The 21,572-nt window shown below is 41.9% G+C and overlaps 1 protein-coding gene across 1 annotated transcript in view; it reads right to left on the reverse strand.

Moving 5' to 3' along the window:
- The window catches only part of PTDSS1 (phosphatidylserine synthase 1), a 150,483-nt gene that overhangs the window by 114,674 nt on the left and 14,237 nt on the right, over positions 1–21,572 (reverse strand). Inside the window, exon 3 of the mRNA XM_033933165.1 lies at positions 21,076–21,120. Coding sequence (XP_033789056.1) covers positions 21,076–21,120 — 45 coding nt within the window. The remainder of the gene's footprint in view (positions 1–21,075; positions 21,121–21,572) is intronic.

Here is a 21,572-nt window from a genome sequence, read left to right on the forward strand (position 1 = left end):
AATAACACTTAGTGTAACACAGCAGTAACTACAATCAATTGTAATTGGGTTTGAAACCTTCTAAGAGATCCAAAGTACTTGGACTGCTTATAAGAAAACAGAAAGAAAGAAAGAAGGAGAGAAAAGATAAAAGAAAGAGAAGGAGAGAAAGAGAAAGAGAGAAGGACAGGAGTGTCTATGAAACAGATCTAACATAGGAGTCTAAGAATTTCCAAGGTGAGTTGCATAGTGTCATGTTCATGGATAGTCGAGCAATATTTTTCTTCTCATAAGCATATGATTCAAATTTATGATACATGCACAAAGATTTCCACCAAAAAGTATAATCCAATGATGAAGAGGATTTCCAATTCTTCAATATATGCATAAGGGCAGTCACAAACATAGTGTCAATAAGTTTAGGAGGACAATTCGAAAGAACAAAGCAGGGGTGCTGAGATCTGAGAATTATAATATCCAAAGAAAGTTCTTTCCTAATGACTCTTATCTCCAAACAACTGATTGACCAAGAGACTTTTGAGGCAATACCATCATCAGACTGGCATCACCATCCAATTAGGTATTTCCAGGTTCATTCTCTTCATTAGATTCCGGAAGTTTAATCACCAAGCTAGACTGGCGCCTAAGGGAGCTGAGCCTCATGGTTTGAAGCAACCTGTGCTCCAGCAGGGAGCTCAAGAGATAATTCATATGTATTCAAGCTTACCGCACTAGATCAAGTGCCATCACCATTGTTCCTAGGACCAGCACATAATACCTGACAAATGGAGCTTCCTTTAGCACAAGGATCTTTATCTGAATTTGAAACTTGATTGCTCCCTATTTGGTCAGAAAAATCTATCCCTTTCAAATATCAAATAGAGCTCCTAAGTACTCAAAGTTCTGAGAGAATTGCAGTTAGCTTTTCTCAAAGTTGTTAACCCAATTGAGCGAACTAAACTAAACTTTAGGCTTGTATACCGCATCTTCTCCATAACAGTAGAGCTCGGCAAGGTTTACAAGAAATTAAAAAAGAGAGCAAATACAATATGGATTTGGAATAGTATGAAGAGGAGCGGAATTTACAACTTTCAGATGTTTTCGAAATGGTTGGAAGGAACCCAGATTGTGCAGTTGAACAGGAAAATTATTCCAGAAGCAACTAGATCACTTGGGAAGTGGGTTGTCAACTTTTTACCTCTGATGAGCCAGTGGTCCATATGTAGATGAACAGGGACTCTTGTCTTTGTGTAACTCTGCTGCTGCTGCTGCTACTAACACCAACACGAGGGGGTGCTGAAAAGTTCTCTGCCCAACCAAGAAGAGAATGACATGGATATGGTTCAATCAATGATCTGAAACAATGTCAAAACATAGAATTTCGTTTCTGCAAATTGGCACTTAATGAAATAAGATAACACTTTTTTCAGCTACAACGGCAAAATAATGCTCAGAATTTAGGAAGTTGGTTGGTTGGGTTGAGAACTTTTCAGAACCCCCTCATATCTTTGAAAAGGTATATGGGGCCATGGCAAACCTGAAGCTGATAATGGTGCAGATCACCAGTGAAATAATCCTTTGATTAGATCCTTTAAAAAGCTCTTAGGTTTAAATATTGTAACCCGACTTGGCCAAGTTTTGCTGTTCAGCTACATCAGGTTCAAGACTTGAACCTCCACCACTTCAAACTCCACCAAAACTGGACAGCCCAGTTCCTTCCCTGGAGCACGATAGGAAGAGACTATAAAAGAGCTGCAAATTGACACAAGGACTTAGGGAAACGGTCCACCACAGAAGTTGAGGTCGTTCAGGCTCTTGCCAAACAAAAAACGCTCCTTAAAGGAAAGTTTAGCCAAAGGAGCCTTTTAAGTGGAATCAGCAACTCATTGTCAGATCCAGAGCATCTTGTGAGCAGAAATGGAGTACGCCGGCACCTTAGCCAGTACTCGCATAAGAAGCCAAAAGAAGTTGAGTTAGAGGCTTCACAGTCTCATTCTCCAGAGTATGTAGCTGAGACAAACAGGTGCGAGTGACAAACAATGCCACCAAAGCAGCTGCATCAAAAAGCCTCCGGAGGACAACATCCACCTGGTGGCCCTGCATAATCATAAGCACCACACCACCTGCACTGGGAAAAGAGGTGCGTGTAGACACCTGAGCAACTAAAAGATCCACCCCTAGGCTGACCCAGAAGCTACTGGCACTCCTTTGACCAGTGGATAAAAGCGAGACAAGGTCCACGCTACCCTAAAAGTTCCTTCCAGAGAGATATACTACTTGGAGATCAAAAAGTTCATATGAAGGTGCCAGGGAAAGGCGGAAGGCTGGGATTCCACTCCACAAAGCAAGGAAGAAAAAGTGGACAGAGCCAGCTCTATGATCAAATTCAACTCTACCAATCTGTGCATCACCAAGAGTCCGTGTCAGTGCAAAGGGCCATACAGACTAGCCTGAGGTCACAGCTCCACTCAATTCAATAAAAGACATTCCTTGATGGATACATTTCTAATGCAAAAAAAAAAAAAATACATGGAAAGTTAGTGTAAAAGATAAGGGGGTGGGGGCTATATTCAACCAGCAGCATCTTGCTGGATTACCACCAGCTTTATTTCCAAGCCATGTTCAGGTACCAACACCTATGTGGCTGGCAAAACATACAATATTCAGCAATGAACTACATAAAAGATAGGACTGTGTTTTATATGGTCCTATTTATGCAACTATCTAACATCCATCCGGCTTAGGCATTAACTCTCCAGTTAAGTACCTCTGAATATGCTTGGTTAGTCGGACAAACAATTTAAATGGCCAGTAGTCATTTCTGGCTATTTAAAGTGCTCTGAAGATTGACCACAGGGTTTATTACCATACTGTGTTCTGTTTCCAACAAGAGGACATATGATATGGAAAAAAAGAGATTGCAGAAAAATACAACTGGGACACCAAGACCAACAAAGCTAGCTCTAGCAATGCACAGAAATGACTCAAAGTGGCCATGCATCACCAGGCACACAGTGTGATATCAAAGCGGCCAACCAATGTTAAGTCATAACAAATTCTGAGCCAGCCCTGATCTATTCTGGGATGTTTCATTCCTACGCAGGCACATGATTAGTAACCCCAGCATTATGCATGTCTGGACCACGTCACTCATAAATCTGTAGCACTGAACTAGAGCCAACAATGCTATTAAAGCAAGAAATTGAGAGGATGAGAGTGCTTATCATCATTTAATGCTCTGTCTGAAGGAGAAACACAGTAAAGGGGATGGGATTTGATATACTGCCTTTTCTGTGGTTACCTTCAAAGCATTTACATATTACATACGGTACTTATTTGTACCTGCTGGAGAGTTAAGTAACTTGCCCAGAGTCACAAGGAGCTGCAGTAGGAATGGAATCAAGGTTCTCCTGATTCTCCAGGAAGCAGTAAACAAAGGTAAAATTGACAGAAAAACTATCCTGTAAAAATATGTTATTACACACCTGTAAAACTGCTGTGGTTAGTAACTTCCAGGCCATGGAACAGAATGAAATAGATTCAGACATATGGGCCATAAAATATTTTAAAATTATGTACTGGTCAGCAAACATTTCAATCATAAGCTTGGGCATGATGCTAAGGAGTAGTAGTAATATTTACATAAAGCTTAAATGAGAAACCAAAACCTCAATGTGGGTAACATGAACAAGGGCAGGCCTGGAACCTGCATAATATGGAGCTACACAGCAGTTGAAAGTGAACGAAAATATTTATTAAAAGTGCCACAGGTGGGGGAGGAATTAAACACAAAACTAGTCCTCTCAGGGCCTGTTTTTGCAGGGTCACAGCGTGTACTATAGCCTCTCAGCTACGCAGCACAGTCCGTTTGACTGTGGCCTGGTTTCATAGAGTTACTAGTACAATCTTTAGCAATTAACATTTGACCTGGCTGAATGCAGGCTGGCCTTGGCCTAAGATACAAGTCTGCAAGGTTTCAAGTTGAACTTGACCTATCTAACTGTTTCAGTTACAGTTCACGCATATGTGATAAGAGACATAAGCAATTAGGTGCTGCTGCTTCTCTCTGGGCCTTCTTAATCTATCTCTGCCCTTGGCTTTTATACTTCCTGGACCACACCCTTCTGTCACTTCCCCCCTAGGCAAAACTGTGAGTTATAAGTTGGTTCTGACACTGTGAAAAGTGCCATTATGAGATAGTGACCTACAGACTCCCTCACACTCAGAAATAACTCTTTCAAATACCTAACAACCAAGACCCCCCCCCCCCCCCCGAACTAACCCCTAAAACTCTTTCAAGAAGAGCTCTAACAAAATCAGTAAGGAACTTATGAGCAAGAAAGTGGGAACTATAGGGGACAAAATAACAGGAAAAGGTACTCAAGTCAGTATTTCTAGCTTCTGAGGGCGACCACAGACTAGTCATGCAAAGCGTGATATCTCATGTGTCAAAATTTGAGCACAACACTCCTATTTTGTCATCTTTATAATGGCCGCCAGTTCCCTGGAGGATACAATTTAAAGTCCTAACATTAATTTATAAAGCTTTGAAAAATAAAACTCCTTATACCTTTACTTCTAATTCATAAAATTTAATCGCCCACCCCAAACTTTATGCTCAGTAAAAGTCTCCTTGAGGTACCATATTTTCACACAATTAGCCTTCATGGTCTCTGTTCTGTAGCCTTCCAAGTAGCAGGACCCCCAGCTGTGGAATACTCTCTCTTAAACTGCACAAAATTGAATCATTGTTGGCGTTCTGAAAACAATTAAAAATCTATTTATTTAGAAAGGTGTTTAAAAAAAATAAAAATAAGGCTGCCTGATTATAATTTTTGATACAAAGACTAGGGGACACTCAATGAAGTTACAGGGAAATACTTTTAAAACCAATAGGAGGAAACTTTTTTTCACTCAGAGAATAGTTAAGCTCTGGAACGCGTTGCCAGAGGATGTGGTAAGAGCAGATAGCATAGCTGGTTTTAAGAAAGGTTTGGATAAGTTCCTGGAGGAAAAGTCTTTAGTCTGTTATTGAGAAAGAGATAGGGGAAGCCACTGCTTGCCCTGTATCAGCAGCATGGAATATTATTACTCCTTGGGTTTTGGCCAAGTACTAGTGACCTGGATTGGCCACCGTGAGAACGGGCTACTGAGCTTGATGGACCATTGATCTGACCCATTAAGGATATTCTTATGTTTTTAATTTGGATTTTTAGCTCTCACTTTCATGTTGGTCAATTATCCATTATTTGTTATATTTGTCTACACTATTTGCTTTGAAATATTTTATTCATCTAGCCTCACCAGACCCCGCCCACCCTGGGAAAATTTCCATTGTACATAGTAGATACGTTTGTTCTGACCTCTATAATAATGTGCAAAGTTTTACTGTACAGTGAAGCTAGAGACCAAATGATTTTTTTTTTTACACAGACTTTTTCTTAATTTTTATTTTATGTAACAGCAAAACAAAACTGATTTAGGATAGATGGTGGAAGGACGAATGTGCTCTGGTGTGCTGCTGCACAAGAAAATCAACAAAGATATTGGAACAATACTTTTCTGCAAAATGAATTCACCAATTTAGACCTGTCTTCATAATAATAACAATTTTATATACCGCCTAACCAGCAGTTCATAGCGGTTTACACAATAGGTACTCAGCATACAATATAATAATAACATCATACATAATAATAGGTCATGTTTCCCCTCTGAGCTCTCCCATGCCACCATAGAGAGAAGAGGGCTGGCTAAATCTGCCTTTTTAATGATATTCAGTTTGAAGCTATATTTAGGCATTAAATATCAATGAATAGTAACCCAATACTGTGGTATGTAGGGGTATCCTTTGCCCCACCTTCACATAATTAGGCCACAGACACAGAAGAGTACGTCCTAAACCCAGGGCCGCCATCAGAAATTTCTGGGCCCCTTACTGAGCAATCCTATTGGGCCCCCCACGCACCCCTTACTCCCCCCTGGCCCCCCCTTCTTCCATGGGCCGAATACACACATACTTTTCTGCTAATGCTCCACCTAAGCCAGTCCCTTAAAATCTTCTCACGTCCATTGGGTGATTTGGCATAGAGGAGATATTCATAAAAAGAACGTCCGTCAAGATCTTTACTCATAGACTGTGCCATTTGTTTTAAATCATCTTCCATCATTAATCCAAATTGCACAATTCTTTCTCTGTCTTTGTTCTGAATGGCATCTGGCTACATTGCTGGATCCTTCCAGTCAACAAATTTATGAGCAGGCGCGGAGAACGCATTTTTAAACAAATGTAGTTTATCCTTGTACTCCTTATGTAATTTTAATCATCTATGGATATGTTTGTATGTTTATTGTTCAAATGGTTTTATTTATTTCCCCAAATTTATTTTTGTTATACGCATTGAAAATATTTGATATTGCGTTTAAATCAAAATCTCAATAAACTTGAAACGAGTGCCCGTGAGATTGTGGGAGGGTTAAATACTCAAAACTTAGAAGAATAACAATTTACTTAAAGTTTTTGCTACGCCAGCTTTCTGGTATCTTTACATACAGTGGCGTACGTAGCATATGTAACACCCGGGGCCCATCATTTTTTGGCACCCCCCCATCTGTAAGAAAAACATGATTTTTAGTAACAAACCACACGTCACACATGAGTATCTAGGAAAAGGCAGCATCTTACATATTGCAGTGAGCAGTACATCAATACACCCATTGTAAAACTAAACAAGCCAGACCAGCACAGATCAATCCTACACCGTCAATCCTAACAGAAAACCATGTCTTTCGAACACACAGAACATAGAAAACACCTTCGCCTAGTATGGAATATGTCATCACAAACTAACCCCTCACTCTTTTACAAAACTGTAGTGTGGATTTTAGCCCTGACACTCATAGAATTCTGAGCATCAGAGTTGCTACCACCACGGCTGGCGCTAAAAAACGCTCCACAGTTTTGTAAAAGGGGGGATAAAATAGAAATACACAGTTTCAACGCTCTAGCTCAGAGGTGCCCAAACATTTTGAGCTTGTGAGCTACTTTAAAATGACCAAGTCAAAATGATCTACCAACAATAAAATTAAAAAACACAAAGCACACTATACGCTGAGAAAATGTTAATTATCATTCCTATTCTGGGTTTTTTTCAAAGAGGTCAAGGCAGATGACTCTATGCATTGTCACCTCAGTAACAACCATACAAAAATAGACAAATATACCCTCCATCCTTTTTATTAAACCACAATAGCAGTTTTTAGCGCAGGGAGCTGCGCTGAATGCCCAGCGCTGCTCTTGACGCTCATAGGCTCCCTGCGCTAAAAACCACTATTGCGGTTTAGTAAAAGGGGACCCTATTGTAAAATATAGACAGCAGATATAAATTCAGAACTGTGCATAGTAAGTGAAGGGAAGTTTTCATCTCTGGGAATTTACCCAGTTAACTATTAAGTTATTTGGGCAAATTCCTTTGAAAACTGTGGTAATACTGCCTCCACTTTGCTAAATTTAAAATAAAATCATTTTTCCTACCTTGTCTGGTGATTTCATGAGTCTCTGGTTGCACTTTCTTCTTCTGACTGTGCATCCAATCTTTCTTCCCTTCTATCAGCCTGTATGCTTTCTCTCCTCCACACCTCATTCCCTCCCCCAACTTTTTCTTTCTCTCTCCCTGACCTTTCTTTCTTTTTTTTCTGTTTCTCTTCTTTCCTTCTGTTTCCCTGCCTGCCCCCTTTCTTTCTTTCTCCCTGCCGTTCCCCAAGCCACTGCCACTGCCGCTGCCATCGGGGAACAGGACCCACCAATGGATAACAGGCCCCAAAGCCGACGCCGACGCATGCTCTCCCTGCTTCGGGCCGAACAGTCTTCCTCTCCCCGACGTCAATTCTGCCGTCGGAGAGGAAGTTCCGCCCAGCCAGGCTGCGATTGGTTGGCCCGAACTTCCTCTCCGACTGCAGAATTGATGTCGGGGAGAGGAAGACTGATCGGCCCGATAGATTAGATCGCCAAGACAAAGTGAGTCCTGGTGATCGACTCACTTTGCCTTGGCGACCTACTGGCGCCCCTGCCTTAGAACACTGCCTAGGACCCTGGGAGAGCCCGGGCCCCCTGTCAGCTCCGGGCCCCTGAATGCAGGACTGGTAGTACTGCCCTGATGGCGGCCCTGCCTAAACCTAATATAACACGAGAATTCTCTTCCACCTTAAGAAGAGTATGCATTTCATGGGACAGAGTGAAAGCATTTGATGATAAGACTTAGGAGGTGCTGAGTCCTTTGACAGACTGACCATACACTATTACTATATATTGATCTGTACTGTTTTATTGTTTGAAAACTTGTTTTTAATGTAGTGAGATCTGTATTTCTTTGTAGTTTACGGGGGTTAATGACATACTAAGATCTTGTGGTAAAAATGACAAGAATTTGGGAGATATTATGATGGGTCATACCAATTGTTAGAGAAGGCTTGAATGGAATTATACCAACCCTGGATAAATTTCTACAACAGCATGAAATTTTGGTTTTGACAACAGGAGACTTACAAAAACAGTTTTGCTGAATTAGCCGCTATACTCGTATTTTGTGGCAAATTCTGAATACCAATTAACCTTCTGGGAGAAGTCTGAAGTCTCTGATGATACCAGACAATCTTTGTTTAGGTTATATGATATATATAATAATCTATTTTTCTGTACATTTTAGGAAAAGCAACTGAACCTTCTCTCTCTAACCTCTCCCTTCAGCTACAAATAGATTTGATTGTATGTTGTCTGGAAAGGGAAGATGTGTGACCCCCCCTGAAGTCTCTCTTCGGGATCTGTCACATGAGAATAACAGATTGTACAAAGTGTGATCAAAATAAGAGAAAACTAAGTTCAAAGATGATACCAACAAGGCACAGAACCTGCATCAAGAAGGGTCTATGATAGGGAAGTGGACAGCCAGTCTGGGCCCTGAAGTCTCCGTCTGCTGTTAGAATTCTTGTCTCCTGTACCACAGTAGGTCAGGTCAGGTTTTGTTGTTACACATTTCTGGAGAGACTTCACCCTTATGGTAGCTCAGTATCCTCATGTGAACTATTAAGTAAGATGCCTCATTATGCAACTCACCTGAGGCCAATGGAGTAGCAAAGGAAAAAATAGTGTCATTCTGGCTTCTAATAATGCAATTTAGAGGTAGTCTCTGCTGGCCAGAAAACCATAAACTTATCTGCTAGCATCAGTTCAAACCTTTAGGACTACTGATCTGGGTCCTTTCAATAGGCACTGAAATAGAATCCTCTCACACTTGAGACACTATGGAGACCATGTGCAGTAAGAAGGCATGGACTTTCACATGATCCATGTGTGAGTGTTCAGGGGTGGAATTTGGGTAGAGTCATGATTTATATTTATTTATTTTTAAAATTTATCGACTGCTTAAATCTAAGCGATTTCCATAAAAAACATACATTATATTGTGACAGACGGTATATATAACAGATTATGACTATTAAAACAAAGCTTTTAATGTCAGGCCCTTCAATTTCTATATCTCCCACATAACCAAACTATAGTCGTTGCTCTATATACATTTCTCAGTACAATAATATTATTAAGATCACTATATCAGATTGGTTATGGTTGGAATGGCAACTCATGTCTCCACTGCGATTAGGTCACGTTCTAAGTATCAAGATGCCTCAAGATACCTAGGCTGTATAAGGACAATAGAATTTTATTAGACACTTGGCAAACTTTAAAATTTATCAATAATTTAACACCTATTCCAATCCATAAATCTACGTGTCAGACCCTCTGGCTGAACTCCAAGATTCAAACTGGCGGGTTTAAGGTCATCTGGAAATACTGGATGAAGGCAGGTATACGGACTTTGGATGATGTTATATTAGATGGCAAGATGCTTGACTTTTCACGATTGCAACACATATTTGGTCTTAACAAATCACAAAATTATAGATGGTTGCAGTTGAAGCAGGCCATTCAGGAGGGGTTCCCTGAATGAAAAAATCTAACTATTCAGCATAGTCTGCCGGTCTTATGCTTTCAGGTGGACTTCCTGGGACATCAGGCCGCTCAGTGGTGTAAATTAATATCTGGATTTTTGAATAAGAAACCAAAGACTGGTCTGTGTGACATTTGGAGCATTGAGATAAAGCATCAAATTACTGCATCTCAATGGCTACAAATTTGGCCTTGGAGGATGAGATGTAAGGCGTCGGCATCTATGAGACAAACTTGGGTTTTTTTGTTACATAGAGCAGTTTGGACCCAGTTCGCTTACAGAAATTAGATAGCTCTAAGTCTAAAAGATGCTGGCACTGTCATCTCGAAGCTGGGATATTAGATCATTTACTATTCTACTGTCCATTGATACTTAGTTTTTGGAAATCCATTTGGGGCCAAGTGAATAATCTACTGGAAAATCCGGTGGCATTATCATATGACATTGTGTTATTTGGTACTTTCATGAAAGCCAAGAGTCAAATCTCTTCTAATAATAATTAACTTTTGCTCATCATGACAGGGGTTGCCATACAGCAAATTATGAAAAACTGGAAAAATTGGGTTCAGCTGAATTATAATTTTTGGTGGAATTCGTTATGCCAAATCTTTAAAATGGAACGGGTACTAGCCATATAACAGGGGCATTTTAAGAAATTTAGGGATGTTTGGGAACCATTAACAAAATACTGTACAGAATGAATATTATTTATTTTCCCTTTTGTTCATACACGTCCAGGGTGGGGAGGAGGGATGGGAATCTTTATGATTACTTATGCTTAAGAACAATTGTTGGGTATAAGGGAGGGGGGATATTTGATGTGAGTTAAACTTTGAGGGTATATTAAGTGATGTTAAAGTACAGATTGTATCTTATGTTACACTTGTTGAAAGTTTTAAAAATGAATAAAGATTTATATTAAAAAAAAAAAAGATCACTATATCAGACTCATACTTCTCCTTTTTTTAGATCTCGTACACTCTTAATATGTGTATTTTTACAAAATATAGCAAAGCAACAAGTTGACCCCGACCACTCCACAGAAGTAAAAATCCAAGAGAAACAAAAGACTCTATGGAGAGTTGATACAAGATGAGGACTTATATTAGAAGTTCAATTTCGTAACCCATATAAAAACAAGGACCCAATCCTCTGAGAGATATGGACCCAGGACACGGTCCGTGTTTCAACAACACTGTCTTCCTCAGGGGTCCCAATGGGTTCTATTCAAAAACTCATGGATTATGAACAAGTCCAAATAAACATGATGAAACAATCCAAGTATGCCGCTATTGAGATTATCTCACAGCATACTTGGATTGCTTCATCACGTTTTATTTGGACTTGTTTATAATCCACAAGTTTTTTAATAGAACCCATTGGGACCCCTGAGGAAGACAGTATTGTCGAAACACGGACCTTGTTGGGTCCACATCTCTCAGAGGATTGGGTCCTTGTTTTTATATGGGTTACAAAATTGAATTTTTAATAGTCCTCTTTTTACAAAATATATACATATATAGGAATGGGACTCGTAGAACACCTTTTTGTGGTTACATATTCAAAGTGGTTTATATATATATATATATATACACACACACACACACACACACACACACAGGTACTTATTTTGTACATAGGGCAATGGAGGATTAAGTTGGGCAATCAGCCAAGGAACCCCTTTAACGAACTATGGATAGCTGCGACAATCTCTAAGATTACCGTAAGTTTATTCATTTTCTTGCACTCTTGCATTTTGCTATTATGGATGAGGAATTATTTATTATCACATCTGTTGACTTTAATGTGGAATAAGCGATAGTGACTTTTATAATGTTTCAAGTTTCTTATTACACACAGCACCTTTAGAAATTTAATATAACATTTCGGGTGAACATAGGGTGCATGTTCTTTGTGGGATATACCGTGGTGGACACCTAATGTTTGATTGCAAAAGGTTTCTCCACAGAGACTGATAATTCACCCTTAATCAACTCAATAACAGGAAGTAATTGAAACCTTCAGGGTTCTGTGTGTAATTTTTGAAAACTAGGAGCAGGTCTATTTGCTTGTGTATATATTTTTGACCTCCTCAAACATTTTTTCTAAGGCTTTTGGATTTTTGGATCACAGGGTCACAAGACGCAGCGCTGGGATTCAATCCCAGAACCTCAGGGTGCTGAGGCAGCATCTCTACAGATACATACACACACACACACACACACTAAGGCCCATGTTCTACAGTATAAACAGTGCCATAGGTTAGGTACCTTACTTAAGCAGCAAAGCCATTTAAAAACCTCCTTAAAATTGTTTAAAACACCTACAAACCCAGTGCCTAGACCACATTTACAGTAGTGCCTAAGGTGAAAGGAAGAGTGACTAATGCTGGAAACAATCTTAGGTGCTGCCGTAGAAGCAATTCATGTCAAACATAGGTGCCGGAAATGTAGGCCTTGAAAACCCTGGCCTTTCCAGCGCCTTTGTTTGATGTAGCCCTGATTCTACAAACAGTGATGTTGCGTGATTGACATGTGATCAACAGACACCAATACTGGCACTGTTTGTAGAATCTGGCCCTATATGGTGCAATTGGTCTGATATTCAGCCAGTGGCAGATATCACTTTGATTGCCTGCTCTGGCGTTAAACCTGGATATTCAATGCTAGGCCATACCTAGTCACCAGCATTAAATATCCAGGGGAGTTTGGGGCTGCTAAAAAATCAACTGGAGGGTGCTGTGATGGTTTAAACTTTAAAGTTTGAGCTGGTTGAGTCTGTGGCTCGTATACCTGAAGCTCATTAGCTTTTTTTTGAGCACATTAATTTATTATTTATGATATTTAAACAAATATGACCATGTCACACCTTTACCGAGATCCTTCACTGGCTTCCTGTCTACTGGAGGATCCAATTTAAGTGTGCAACTGTAATTTTCAAAATCCTATATGATATTTTTTCTCCTTTGGTCTCTGTTTCATTTAATTCACAAGAAATCTCTAATTCTAGGAGCTGTCAGAAATATAAACTTGGTTTTCCCACTGTTAAAAGAATAAAAACTATGTTCAATTTTTGTTGATTTTTATTTGTAAAAGTTTGGAATGACCTTCCTTCTATAATTAGAGTTCTCTCTGATCTACCCACTTTTCGTAAAGCATTTAAGACATATTTATTTCAGAAATTTACTAAAGGCTCCTTTTACAAAGCCACGCTAAGGCCTTAACGCAAGCAATAGCGTGCGCTAAACTGCCATGCGCACAAGCCGCTACTGCCTCCTTTCGAGCAGGTGGTAGATTTTCAGCTAGCGCGCGCTAATCCAGTGTATGCGCTAAAACGCTTAGCACACCTTAGTTGGGATGGATCGGTATATAAAATCAAAGATTAAGCAGGGCTGCCCAATTCCGGTCCTCGAGATTCACTGGCAGGCCAGGTTTTCAGGATATCCACAATGAACATGCATGAGAGAGATTTGCATACCAAGAAGGCAGAGCAGGCAAATCTCTCTCATGCATTTGCATTGTGGATATCCTGAAAACCTGGCCTGCCATTAGATCTCGAGGACCAGAATTGGGCAGCCCTGGCTCATTAGAGGCTGACTAGAATCTAGTGGGTTTTCAGAGGATGAAAGAGTCTGTTTCTATACCCTTATTATCATAGTGAACCCTCCATCCCATACACAGCCTCTCCATCCAATCATTCTATATTCTCTGTATGGTAATTAATACAGAGAATATGCAATGATTGGATGGAGAGGCTGTATATGGGGAGTTTTCCCCGGGTATGGTCTCCAGGTCTCTGAGCATATTTTGTTGCAAGTTTGAAGGATTTATGAATCTATTCATCTTTTACAAACAAGTGGTGAAATCCATAAGGGAGTTGCTTTATTTGATTGGGTTTGGACACTTATTTTGCACTCCTATTGTTTGAAACTGTTCAATCCCCTCTTTTTGGATTTGACCGAGTCAGAAATGTGATGCAGCCTGCCTCAGCTCCAAAAGGTAGCTTGATCAGGGAGAAGGATCAGGGAAAATTCCAACGCTGAATTTTTGGGCTGCCAGTCAGACCAATGACTGAAAGCAAGATTCTCAAAAGTTTAACATTGTCGCTAAACTGTTTTCCAGCAGTTTATCAAAAGGGATTATCTCTGTCTTCAGCGAGGTTTCTAGCAGTGTCCGATACTGACATTCAAATGGGCTCTTCAACACTGAAATAAGCCCTCCGGTGGATTCTTAAAAAAATGCCGAGCCATTTTCAAAAAGCAGCATTGCCTTTGGGGACCACCAGGATGATCTCAGGGCTCAAGGGTCTCTCGTACGAAGAGAGACTGAACAAATTGCAGCTCTACACTCTTGAGGAACGTAGGGAGAGGGGAGACATGATCGAAACATTTAAGTACCTCACGTGTCGAAGTGGAAGATGATATTTTCTTTCTCAAGGGACCCTCGACCACAAGAGGGCACCCGCTCAAACTCAGGGGCGGAAAATTTCATGGCGACACCAGAAAGTATTTCTTCACAGAGAGAGTGGTTGATCATTGGAACAAGCTTCCAGTGCAGGTGATCGAGGCAGACAGAGTGCCAGACTTTAAGAATGGGATACCCATGTGGGATCCCTACGAGGGTCAAGATAAGGAAATTGGGTCATTAGGGCATAGACAGGGGGTGGGTAAGCAGAGTGGGCAGACTTAATGGGCTGTAGCCCTTTTCTGCCGTCATCTTCTATGTTTCTATGGTCCAGGGGTGTCGGCCAATGTCAGAGACTGCTAGAAAGCCCTGTGTTGTGATGCAGCGGGAGAGAAGCCCATTCTCTCCGCTGCATCACAACACCCCCCCCCTTGCAGCGGTGGCGAACACAACCCCCCCCCCCACGGAATGGGGGCCCCCCCAGCAGGAAAAATGCCCATTCTCTCCTCCTGCCCTAAAATCCCCGCCGACCCAGCCGTTGCAACAGGAGAGAGACCCACTCTCTCCTCCTGCCTTAAAATCCCTCCACCTGCAACCCGATGGCCCCCCTGCAGTGGGAGCGATTTCCACTTGCCCCCGCTTTCAAGTGACTCCCCCCCTTACCTCAAAAGAGATGACCCGGAGGAATATTGACACCCTCCTCCCAGCTGCTGCGTCATCTAAAATGAGCCTTCCCCTTCCCGGAGCATCTTGGAATGTACCGGAGATGGGCCTAAGGCTCTGATTAGCCCAAGTTGTTTAAGGCCCCTCCCATGAGCGGGGCTTTATACAACCCGGGTCAATCAGAGCCTCAGGCCCCTCCTCGGATGCATCCGGAAGGGTCCTAAGGCACTGACTGGCTCGGACGTCCCATAGAAGAGGCCTTAGGTGTCCGGGCCAATCAGAGCCTTAGGACCCTCCCTGGTGTTGTATTTTCTTTTTACAGCATTTTTTTCTGAGCAAGTGCCCATCACTATCACCAGCGATGGGCACATGCAAATTTTGCGAATCTTCGCTGCTGTCCGCCAATCTCATTTGCATCGCAAATTTTTGAGAATGTCTCGGTTTTTTATATTCGCTATCAAAATGGCTGCATTAGCAGACCGTCGTTTTTTTAACAGGGCTGTGGAGTCAGAGTCAAGAAATTGGAGACAATTTTGGTTACCTCGAGTCGGAGTCGTGGGTACCATAAACTGAGAAGTCAGAGGATTTATCTACCACAGCCCTGCTTTTTAACACGGGTTTTTGAGAATTCTGACCTGAGTCTTGAACTCCTGTGGACTCGTAGACACTAAAGGGAGGAGATGAAACACAGCCAGCACACTTCAAAACCCTGCTGAGCCCCCTACAGATGCCCGACAGCCTGTGCGCAAGCTCCTATAACGCGGTAGGTGACATTGCTACAAGGGGAACAGACCCCGAGCTCCAAAAGGTTTCTGCAGTCTAGACAGCAGGTATCAGAGGGATTGGCCTGTCAGCTGCAGACCTGTCTATTTCTCCTCCATGCAGGCAGAGATAGATCTTCGAATAGAGGAGCTCTAAGCACAAAATCAGTCAAACAATGCAAAAAAGACAGAAAAAATAAAGAAACGCACAACAGAACAAGATTCCTTCTCGCTTGCGTGCACAAGGAAAAACTGAAGGGGGCAGCAGAGCTCTCTAGTAAAGGAAGAGGGATTCAAAAGCTGGAGTGGATTCCTTCTGCATCGCTCACAAGCATGGGGATATTACCCGGCCATCCAGAATGACACCTATTGCACTAGAAATCTTTCCTCCAGCTTATTAGTGCCATTGCATTTCCCACAGTCTTTGTATATTTTGAAAGAGTAAACAACTCCAGAAAAAACAGGACCCCTTATAGCTTCAAAATACTTTGCAATTGCTTAACCATTTAGTATGACCTTCGAAAATATATTAAATCAACCTCTATTAGTAAACTCCTTAGCAAGTACTTTGTACCGTATAACTTATTTTGTACAAAAATTTAATTGCAACTTTGCTTGGCTAAATGCCATTTTGCTAAATAGATCTTAATTGTCACTCTCTGGATGAAATCATTTTGAAAACATGGATCATCCAGTTTTTACAATATCTTGTACTATCAATATTATTATTAATTTTTTCATTCACTTCAAATTCCTCCTGACCTCCTTCCTGTCTGCTTTTTCACTTGCCAAGCAGGACTACTACACCCACCTGACTCTCGGCTTCAAACCTTGCCGTGTCTTTGCCACTCTGAACTCTTTGCTCAAAGTGTCTCCCCCCCCCCCACCAGCAGCCCTTCCATCACTCCACCCCCCAGACTCTGGCCGATTACTTCTATGACAAGGTCCACAAAATTAACCTTGACTTCTCAACCAAGCCACTGCCACCTCTTCCTCCCCTTGCCTCCTTTTCTTCCTTTCCTAAAATCACTGAAGAGGCAACTGTATATCTTCTCTCCTCTTCCAAACTCACTACCTGCTCCTCTGACCAGATTCTTACCCCTCTACTCAATGCTATCTCTCCTACGGTCACCTCTTGTATCTGTCACATCCTCAATCTATCACTTTTCACTGCAACCTCCCCGATGTCTTCAAACATGTCATAATTACACCGCTCCTCAAAAAACGTCACTGGACCCTAACTGCCCTGCCAACTATCAATCAATCTCCCTTCTTCCCCTCTTATCCAAGCTACTTGAATGTGCTATTCACTACTGCTGCTTGGATTTTCTATCATCCCTAGCCATCCTTGACAAACTCCAACCAGGCTTTTGTCCCCTGCACTCTACTGAACTTGTCATCCTTCTTGACCTATCCGTTGCTTTCGACCTTGTAGACCAGGGCTGCCCAAGTCTGGTCCTTGAGATCTACTGGCAGGCCAGATTTTCTGGATTCCCACAATGAACATGCATGAGAGAGATTTGCATACCAAGAAGGCAGTGCAAGCAAATCTCTCTCATGCATATTCATTGTGGATATCCAGAAAACCTGGCCTGCCAGTAAATTTCGAGGACCGGACTTGGGCAGCCCTGGTCTACAGGGTCGAAAGCAACGGATAGGTAAAGAAGGATGAGAATAGGGTAGTGGCCTTTGGATCTGGTCAGGAAGAGGTCATTGAAGACTTTGACAAGGGCAGTTCAGTAGAGTGCAGGGGACAAAAGCCTTCCCCTTGACACGCTGTCCTCACTTGGATTCCAGGGCCCCATTCTCTATCTGGAACCCCTTCTCCATCTATACTCATTCTCTTGGTGCTCTGATCTCCCCCCATGGTTTTCAATATCACCTCTAAGCTGATGACTCCCAGATCTACCTCTCTTCACCTGAAATCTCTACAGGAATCCAAGCCCGAGTCTCAGTTTGCCTGTCCGACATTGCTGCCTTGATATCCTGCCTTTAGAGTACAGTTGAGTATGCATTTGGGTGTTAGATTGAGAGAGTTCTTTGCTCAGGAGGAGGGGATGTCTCTTTCGGTGTCTTATATTCATTCTATTTTGCAAAAATTACAACCAGACAAGGACTATCAGAAAATTCGGGAGAAATGGGAGAAATAATTACAGCTTAATTTGAGACATTGGGATGTTGCCCGTACTTTAAGAGCGACACCTGGGGTGACATCTTGGTCATGGTTAAGAGAAACGTATTATAGGGTTACATTACGTGCCTATTACACACGAACACAATTGTTTTATAGTGGAGGTCTTCCTACTCCTTTGTGTCATAAATGTGGGAGGGAAAGTCATACATTAGGTCATGCATTTTGGTTTTGCCCCATAATTCAGCACTTTTGGAAGCGAATAATAAATTATATGTCAAAAATAATTGGAAGATCATTGCGCTGTTCTCCTTCTTTCTTTATTTTGGATTTTCCAGAAGCTCTTGGCCATTTACCTAAAGGAAATAGGGCGTTGTGTAGGAAAATGAGTCTCTTGGCTAGAAAATGTATATTACAATATTGGACGATCCCTGATCCTCCGAGGTTTTGGCATTGGCGGAACCAATTACATCAGTTGGCCATTTGGGAAGCTAGAGATGCTGGAATTATAAGAAAGCGAAAGATGTTATTTATACAAATTTGGGATTCATATTTGCAAGATTTGCATCCTAAGGGCCATAATGCGATTTTAAGTTGGATCTCTTAATTGGGCTTTTTATTTAGTCAAATAGAGAGAGTATCATTGGGTAGAGAGTACTATTGGGTGGGAAGGGGTGGGTGTGGAAAGGGACGGTAAAGGTTCAAACTCATATAGATAAGTGGGGGTTTATTGATATTGGAATTTGTCTTTTATTATGTATATTAATAATTGATGCATTATTGATGTCCTTTGATGCTGTATTGATGATATTTGCATCAATAAAAACTGTTTGAATCTAAAACTAAAGACAAAAAAGGGTACTGCAGACTGATATACAAGATGTAAACAAACAAACAGAATGTTGCGTACAAATAATCTCTTTATTTAAAATATGGGACTCAACAAGGTCCACGTTTCGAACAATACGTCTTCTTCAGGGATCCCATAAAGTGGTGGTAACAAAGGACACACAACACACGCCTGATCTGTATGAGGAGTACTTTAGCGGTGATGATGTATTTCAGCAGTACATCATCACTGCTAAAATACAGATCAGGCATTTGTTGCGTGTCCTTTGTTACCACCACTTTATAGGACCCCTGAAGAAGACATGTTGTTTGAAACACGGACCTTGTTGGGTCCCATCTATAATAATAAAACGCTAAGCGTGTGCGCACTCTTAATGCCGTGTTGCCTGATCTGTAGTTCCGTGGCCGGCAGAGTGCGCATGCGCGCTTACCACGCATCTCTCTGTCTCGCAGCGGGTTTGCCGGCTCCGGCCAAAGTTCATTTTTTTGTTCAAAGACCCCGCCGCGGCTCCTCTATCGAACCTCACCAGAGTCGAAGAAGACTTCCGGGGATCGAGAGAGGAGACGCAGCATCGGCTTTGAACTAAAAAATGAACTTTGGCTGGCCAGAGCCAGCAAGCCCGCTGCGAGACAGAGAGATGTGTTGCCAAAATTCAGTCATAGGAGTCAAGCTTACGTCTGACCGGCTTCCTTACTGCCCCCCCTTCCCTTCCTGCGGTCCCGACTACAAACCTTCTGATTCCAGCAGCGTGTGCAGCACTCTACACACGCTGCTTTGAGGCCTTCTACTGCCCTGATTTGCTCTGCCGCGTCTCTGATGATGTCATGGCAGTAGAAGGCCACGAAGCAGCGTCTGTACAGTGCTGCACACGCTGCTTGAATCGGCAGGTTTGTAGTCGGGACCGCGGGAAGGGAAGGGGGGGGGCAGTAAGGGAGCCGGCCAGACTGCGGGAAGAGAAAGGGGAGATAGGGGAAACGCTGCTGCTGCACAGGGAAGTGGTGTGGGGGGAGGGAATGCTGCTGCTGTGGCTGCTGCACAGGGAAATGGAGGGGGAGGGAATACTGCTGTGGCTGCTGCACAGGAAAGTGGGGGGAGAGAAATGCTGCTGCATAGGAGGCAGGGAGAGAGACAGATAGATAGATAGAAAGACAGACAGCGGGAGGAAGGGAGACAGAAAGAAAAGAAGAAAGACACAGGGGCAGGAAACACAGAAAGACAGACAGACAAAGGGGTCCAGGGAGAGAGACAGACAGAAAGAAAGACAGCGGGAGGGAAAGAGAGAGACAGAAATAAAGACAGACAGACATATATTCTAGCACCCGTTAATGTAATGTGCTAAAATACTAGTATTTTAAATAAAGTGGTTTATTTGTATGCAACAATCTGTTTGTTTGTTTGCAATAAACATTGCCTGCATCTTGTACATCAGTCTTTTGGTCACTGTATTTTTACTGCAGATCTGCTGGATTTCCTTTTTTGTCTTTTACTTAAAACTAAACATGGCCAAGACTGAACTACTTATCCTTCCACGCAAATATACATCTCCCCTCCCCCCACTTTCCATCTCATCCTCCCTGTCTCATCAGCTCGCAACCTTGGTGTCAAATCTTAAATAAATTTAGACTTCTCTGTGAAAATCGCGGACTCGGGAGAACGGACGGTAGCCATTCAGGCAGCGGTGCGGGACCAGGCAGGCACGCAAAAAGCTCGTGCCTGCCTTTGCGCCACTCTGCCGCAACAGATCAGGACTCAGGCAGCCATCCAGCGAGGGAAGGATAGGAACACCTGCCGATATAGCGCTGAACCGCCGGGATTACAAAAAGGTACTGGGAGGGGGGGAGAGTATTCGCTCCATAAGGCACACCCTTATTTCCACCCATTTTTTTTTTTTGGGGGGGGGAGTGCATCTTATGGAGTGAAAAATACAGTACTTTACAAAAACACTGCAAACCAGTCAAAAAACACAGGGCCAAAAATTATCTGTACTGGCCCTTTTCACAAGCGCATGGGTACAGCTGGCTTTTACTCTGGACGCCTCAGGGATTTTCTGCTGGATGGACAACTTTGCTGAAATTTAGCAAAAGTACTGAAATGTCATCAAGATTCTTAGCTATCACACTTCAGCAAAATCTGCCTGAGAAGGTTTTTACAGCAATATGCACACACACCCTCAACATAATGTGCTTTAAAAATTTAATGATTTATAATTGCCAGGTAGCATGAAACATGATTAAGATGATAAATCAATATCTTAAAAAAAACAATAAAACCAACCACTTACCAAACACCATACGCCATAGAGCAGGATGCGGTCGTGTGAATGGGCCTAAAAATGAGATAAGGATTAATATATGTTTGTAGTGCATGACAAACTGGGCATCTTACCCTAGAAACAGTACACTGTATTTCTTCTTAATACACACTGCAAAGCTTCAAAATGGAATTCTTTTCTGCACTAAATATACAGGAACGTGCCATATGCAATGGAAAACAAAACCCAACATAAAAACATTTACATTTCATTTTAACAAGGACAAATCTTAAGCTTAAAAGCAACAGATAGGAATCTCCATGGCAAGTATCCCATCACACATCCTTAAAATATACAGACTTACCTCACAAATCAACTGAATGACAACCAGAAGAGCCACCTTCCCTTTTTACAATACACTGATGAGATGTGGAGAATGTAGCAAAAAGGATTACTCTGTTAGTTAAAAAGCAGACTGTGCTGGATTACAAGGACTCCTTTAAGAATGAAAAACAGGTCTGTGATGT

The sequence above is a fragment of the Geotrypetes seraphini genome, chromosome 2, assembly GCF_902459505.1.
Source record: "Geotrypetes seraphini chromosome 2, aGeoSer1.1, whole genome shotgun sequence".
NCBI classification, from domain to species: domain Eukaryota; kingdom Metazoa; phylum Chordata; class Amphibia; order Gymnophiona; family Dermophiidae; genus Geotrypetes; species Geotrypetes seraphini.